Source organism: Mizuhopecten yessoensis, unplaced genomic scaffold, assembly GCF_002113885.1.
Source record: "Mizuhopecten yessoensis strain PY_sf001 unplaced genomic scaffold, ASM211388v2 scaffold10807, whole genome shotgun sequence".
In the NCBI taxonomy this organism is placed as follows: domain Eukaryota; kingdom Metazoa; phylum Mollusca; class Bivalvia; order Pectinida; family Pectinidae; genus Mizuhopecten; species Mizuhopecten yessoensis.
In genome coordinates, this window is record NW_018408731.1 from 119,688 (window position 1) to 126,404 (window position 6,717).

The window sequence follows — 6,717 nt, forward strand, 5'->3', positions numbered from 1 at the left end:
TAGCTAGTCCGCTTTGTTATGTCTGCCGCGGTGTGTAGTACATGTACATATAGCTAGTCCGCTTTGTTATGTCTGCCGCGGTGTGTAGTACATGTACATATAGCTAGTCCGCTTTGTTATGTCTGCCGCGGTGTGTAGTACATGTACATGTAGCTAGTCCGCTTTGTTATGTCTGCCGCGGTGTGTAGTACATGTACATATAGCTAGTCCGCTTTACTTGTGTTTACTTTTGTGTGTTTTTTATGCTGCTTCTTCGGATTTGTGCGAATGCTTGCTCTTATTATTTTTTTTCCATTTAATTTATTTTATTATTATGTTTCGTTTGTTTTACATGTTGTAAATGTGTTTTATATATAGTGCTGATAGTGGAATATTGTATTTCATAGTAACTGTTTTTTATGTGTATGTGCTTTGCTTCAATGCATTATGTATTTTATGGTAAAAATTATTGTCATGCTATATGTATGCATGTATATTATATAATATATATCTAGCTTATTACTTTGCCTGGAGCCTTATGTTTTAACACTTTCTCTGTTTCATAATGTTTTATATATGTAATTGTTTGATTTGATGCATTTTACTTCATACTGCATTATCCGACGTTAAATAAAGTTTATTGTATTGTATTGTATTGTATATATAAATGAAACGAAGTGTAAGCTTGTCTACAATGTACATCAAAGGGTATATTGATAAGGTGAATTTTTCTAATGAGTAAATTGATGTCAGTTTTGTAACCTGATAGATGTATAGTTTAGCGGCTTACATTTTCTGTCTTAAACTGGGCAATGAATTGATTGGCTACAGCGTTTCTAGGCTCTGTTAGGATTTTGACAAGTACTTCTGTGGAAAGTCCATGAAATGGTACAAGAATAGGCATACGGCCACAAAACTCGGGGATCATGCCAAACTTAATGATGTCCTTCGGTTCCACCTCAGATATTACACTGTCTGCATCTGTTTGATCAGCAGCTTGCTGTCCAAATCCGTACACCTGGTGGGATGAAGAAACCTGTATTATGCATTTGAAAATACCTCATGACAAATGTACAACATATATCTGAAGGCTTACAGGTAGTGTGGAGACTTATCCCAGCCCTAACATTTATACAAAATTTAGTCCCCTTTGCGCAAAGATGTTCTGAAACTTGAGTTAAAATCCCTCAAATGGTATGGAAGGAAAAGGTTTTTGAAGATACACCTCTTTTTCCCCTATTGGCGTGGTTATACCCAAAGGGGAATGGAGAGAGGGGAGCAATACCCTCCGATTATACAAAACTGTGTCCCCTTTGCCCAAAGATGCTTTAGAACTCTAGTTAAAATCCCTCAATTGGTATGGAAGGAAAAGGTTTTCGACATACCTCTATTTCCCTTATTGAGCCCCACCCATGTGCCCCCCTCCCCCACCTCTACAAAATTGAGAACCCTTTGGTAAAGGATGCTGCTCCCTTTGAACCAAAGAGCGGGATGAGCTAAAAAAAACAGAGAACCAGAGAGACCTGTGACTGATATGTATGTATATAAGATCAGAGGGGATTCAAAATTAAGTTTCTAAGACTTATTTCAGATACCCGTATAGTTCTATGTATGTCAACATTTGTTGTTCTGCTGGCCACTTCAGAGACTATCTGTACCAAATTGGTGGGGGTCTGGTCGATGATTCCATTGATGATAAAGTGGGAAGGCTGGAACAATTTAATTCACATGCTGCAACACAACAGACATTACCACATATTTTTGTTTTAACAAAGTAACCTTTTTTTCTCTGTTGTTTCTAATGATTTGGTCGAGGCCAGTGAAAGCTCCGGATCCCACAAACAGGATGTTAGTTGTGTCTATCTCCTTGTAAGATGAGGGCATTGACCTTTTGTCAGGAACTCTGACGTTTGTACCTTCCAGGATCTTGAGAAGTCTCTGCTGTACCCCCTCCCCGCCAACGTCCCGGTCGGAGTTATGGGATGATGTTTTCTTGAGTTTGTCTATTTCATCCAAGAAAATTATCCCTGTAACAAACAAGCAATGCATTCATTTCTTAGTCTTCATGAACAACTTTCTTATATAGAAAAAGTTGCTTGTTCACAATAAACATGCTGATACATAGAATGCAATACACAGAAAGTAATAAAAGTTAAAAGACCTAGACAAAGTATTTTTAAGCATTCCATTTTTAGGTTCTGGCTTCCTGACTAGCTTTGGTACCAGAAATGAACAAAGGGCCAGTCTCTGTATGTGACAGTCAGGTATCCCAAAAAGTACTTGTTATTAAATTTGACAATTTTAGGTGACAAGAGTAGAAAGTAAATGTACCAAAAATAGATCTCCACACTTTAATTGTGCTATTTATTCTTTAAGAAGGGGAATTATGTTTTATGTTGTGTATTCTAACAAACAAATCTATGACCTGGGGCTCATGTGAGATATTTAAATAAAAGTTGAACATCAGCATTTCTTTGGAATTTTTGGCAATTGTAGGCAATAAATAATTATGAGATATACCACAAATAAAGTGATGCTCACAGTGACATATGGATAGAATAAAAACCATTATTACAAACGACTGACAGCCAGGCTAGTACATTCACTGGCACACGGGCAATTTTCAAACTGTTTTTCCAGCGAAACATCCTGAATCCCTTTATGTTAATTTATATACCATGAGATTAAATACTTTTTGTAAAAATAATCTTTTACTTTTTAGTAAATTCACTTGTAGTTCAGCTAGTCTGATTTTGAACACCTGGACTATGTGGTGTTTATTTGATTAACAGTATTTACTTGATAAAGATGACAATGCCATGCTTAGCTTGAATAATTTTAGATTGCTAATGCTAATACCATTGAACAAAGATTTTGATGTTATTAAAAAGACATTAAAATTGTGGCCAAATCATTTTCTACAACTTTAAAAAAGGTGGAACAAGATAACATCATGTATAATTGTGTGACCTTGACCTCTCGTTAAATGGCCCTGACCCCATATGGGTGGTCAGTAGTCAGAGTGGAAAACGCACTCCCCTATCACCAAGGCGACCGGGGTTTGATTCCCTGATCAGAAGTAAAAGGGTATGGGGTCACCTGCCCGACCACCTGGGCTTTCTCTGGGTACTCCGGTTTCCTCCTACATTAAGACCCCACGCTATATCTGGGCCAACAAGAGTTTTACATTTCTATGATGATGAAATACAGTACCTTGCTGACACCTATCCAGATCATTATTAGCGTTACTGAGGAGTCCAGATAACAAGGATTCCACATCGTCACCCACATACCCTGATATCGTCAGGGATGTACAGTCACCGACATAAAACGGCACATCAAGAAACTCTGCCACTGCATTAGCCAACAAAGTTTTACCTAAAAGGAGGAAAATAATATTCAGTCAGTATTCTGTTGTCACTGATTCCCCTGTGAAATGCCTCCTGAAACTTGAAAGTGCTGTGTATAAGTAATATGTGATCTGTAGGTAATAGCCACTGACTTTGGTGGCGATGGGATGTTATCCAAGACTGACTCTGGACAAAGTGGGTTTCAATTAATATTTTTTTCCAGTGTTTTCTTAACCTCCTTCCATATTCCAACCTCATGCACAAGCACCTAATTATTGATGGTGTCTGAAGTCTCAGTTTTGCAGTCAGTCCTGTTTTCACCATGATACCTTTACAACTACATGTAGGTCCTACCTGATCCAGTAGGCCCGAGGAGTAAAATATTACTCTTTTCCAGAAAAGTTTTCTTCTCAACAGACTTTGCATTTTCTGCATCCAAAAATTTCTGTAAATGATTTGGGATCAGTCTGTTAAAATGATCAGTGTGTGCAAAAATATCCTGGTGTGGATCATCTGGAAGAGAAAATATCTGAATGAATTAAAGAAAAAGGTCGCATATTTTCCATAGTACAACCAGATTTTAATAGTTGCACAACTCCTGATTGAATTTCTCAGATAAGATTTATGACTAATTTCCAACATAACACTTAACTGTATAACACTAATTTAAAGCTATTATTTTAATTCTTTTGTTTCATTGTTTACAGTATAATGTTGATAATAAAGGTAGGGCACCTATTACATTGTTTACGGTATTATGTTGATGATGAAGGTAGGGCACCCATTACATTGTTTACAGTATAATGTTGATGATGAAGGTAGGGCACCTATTACATAGTTTATGGTATTATGTTGATGATGAAGGTAGGGCACCTATTACATTGTTTATGGCATAATGTTAATGATGAAGGTAGGACACCTATTACATTGTTTACAGTACAATGTTGACGATGAAGGTAGGGCATATATTACATTCTTTACGGTATAATGTCGATGATGAAGGTAGGACACACATTTCATTGTTAACAGTATAATGTTGATGATGAAGGGAGGGCACCCATTACATAGGTTATGGTATTATGTTGATGATGAAGGTCGGGCACCCATTACATTGTTTACAGTATAATGTTAATGATGAAGGTAAAGCACCTTTTACATTGTTTACAGTATAATGTTGAAGATGAAGGTAGGGCACCTATTACATAGTTTATGGTATTATGTTGATGATGAAGGTAGGGTACCTATTACATTGTTTATGGTATAATGTTGATAATGAAGGTAGGACACACATTTCATTGTTTACAGTATAACGTTGATAATGAAGGTAGGGCACATATTACACTGTGTACAGTATAATGTTGATGATGAAAGTAGGGCACCTATTACATTGTTTATGGCATAATGTTAATGATGAAGGTAGGGCAACTATAACATTGTTTACAGTATAATGTTGATTATGAAGGTAGGGCACATATTACATTCTTTACAGTATAATGTCGATGATGAAGGTAGGGCACCTATTACATAGTTTATGGTATTATGTTGATGATGAAGGGAGGGCACATATTACATTGTTTACGGTATAATGTTAATGATGAAGGTAGGGCAACTATAACATTGGTTACAGTATAATGTTGATGATGAAGGTAGGGCATCTATTACATTGTTTACAGTATAATATTGTTTACAGTATAATGTTGATGATTAAGGTAGGGCACATATTACATTGTTAACAGTATTATGTTGATGATGAAGGTAGCTAGGACACACATTTCATTGTTTACAGTATAACGTTGATAATGAAGGTAGGGCACACATTTCATTGTTTACAGTATAACGTTGATAATGAAGGTAGGGCACACATTTCATTGTTTACAGTATAATAGGGCACCTATTACATTGTTTATGGCATAATGTTAATGATGAAGGTAGGACACCTATTACATTGTTTACAGTACAATGTTGACGATGAAGGTAGGGCACACATTTCATTGTTTACAGTATAATAGGGCACCTATTACATTGTTTACAATATAATGTTGATAATGAAGGTAGCTAGGACACACATTTCATTGTTTACAGTATAACGTTGATAATGAAGGTAGGGCACATATTACACTGTGTACAGTATAATGTTGATGATGAAAGTAGGGCACCTATTACATTGTTTATAGTATAATGTTGATAATGAAGGTAAGGAACCTATTACATTGTTTACAGTATAATGTTAATGATGAAGGTAAGGCACCTATTAAATTGTTTACAATATAATGTTGATAATGAAGGTAGCTAGGTCACACATTTCATTGTTTACAGTATAATGTTGATGATTAAGGTAGGGCACCTATTACATTGTTTACAGTATAATGTTAATGATGAAGGTAAAGCACCTTTTACATTGTTTACAGTATAATGTTGATGATGAAGGTAGGGCACCTATTACATTGTTTACAGTATGTTGATGATGAAGGTAAGGCACCTATTACATTGTTTACAGTATAATGCTAATGATGAAGGTAAGGCACCTATTACATTGTTTACAGTATAATGTTGATAATTAAGGTAGGGCACCTATTACATTGTTTACGGTAATATGTTGATAATGAAGGTAGGGCACATATTACATTGTTTACGGTATAATGTTGATAATGAAGGTAGGGCACATATTACATTGTTTACAGTAGTATGTTGATGATGAAGGTAGCTAGGACACACATTTCATTGTTTACAGAATAATGTTGATAATGAAGGTAGGGCACATATTACATTGTTTACAGTATTATGTTGATGATGAAGGTAGCTAGGACACATTGTTTACGGTATAATGTTAATGATGAAGGTAGGGCACATATTACATTGTTTACGGTATAATGTTGATAATGAAGGTAGGGCACATATTACATTGTTTACAGTATAATGTTGATGATGAAGGTAGGGCACATATTACATTGTTTACAGTATTATGTTGATGATGAAGGTAGCTAGGACACACATTTCATTGTTTACAGTATAATGTTGATAATGAAGGTAGGGCACATATTACATTGTTTACAGTATAATGTTGATGATGAAGGTAGGACACACATTTCATTGTTAACAGTATAATGTTGATAATGAAGGTAGGGCACCTATTACATTGTTTACGGTAATATGTTGATAATGAAGGTAGGGCACATATTACATTGTTAACAGTATTATGTTGATGATGAAGGTAGGGCACCTATTACATTGTTTACAGTATAATGTTGATAATGAAGGTAGGGCACCTATTACATTGTTTACGGTATTATGTTGATAATGAAGGTAGGGCACATATTACATTGTTTACAGTATAATATTGATGATGAAGGTAGGGCACATATTACATTGTTTACAGTATAATGTTGAT

The 6,717-nt window shown here is 35.5% G+C and overlaps 1 protein-coding gene across 2 annotated transcripts in view; it reads right to left on the minus strand.

The window, feature by feature from the left end:
• LOC110462577 (ATP-dependent Clp protease ATP-binding subunit ClpX-like) overlaps positions 1-6,717 on the minus strand; it is a 15,533-nt gene that overhangs the window by 4,307 nt on the left and 4,509 nt on the right. For both annotated transcript variants that reach the window (XM_021516576.1, XM_021516575.1), the window contains exons 5-8: positions 3,684-3,842; positions 3,193-3,357; positions 1,759-2,006; positions 770-997 (exon numbers count right to left, since the gene is read on the minus strand). In XM_021516576.1, coding sequence (XP_021372251.1) covers positions 770-997; positions 1,759-2,006; positions 3,193-3,357; positions 3,684-3,842 — 800 coding nt within the window. The remainder of the gene's footprint in view (positions 1-769; positions 998-1,758; positions 2,007-3,192; positions 3,358-3,683; positions 3,843-6,717) is intronic.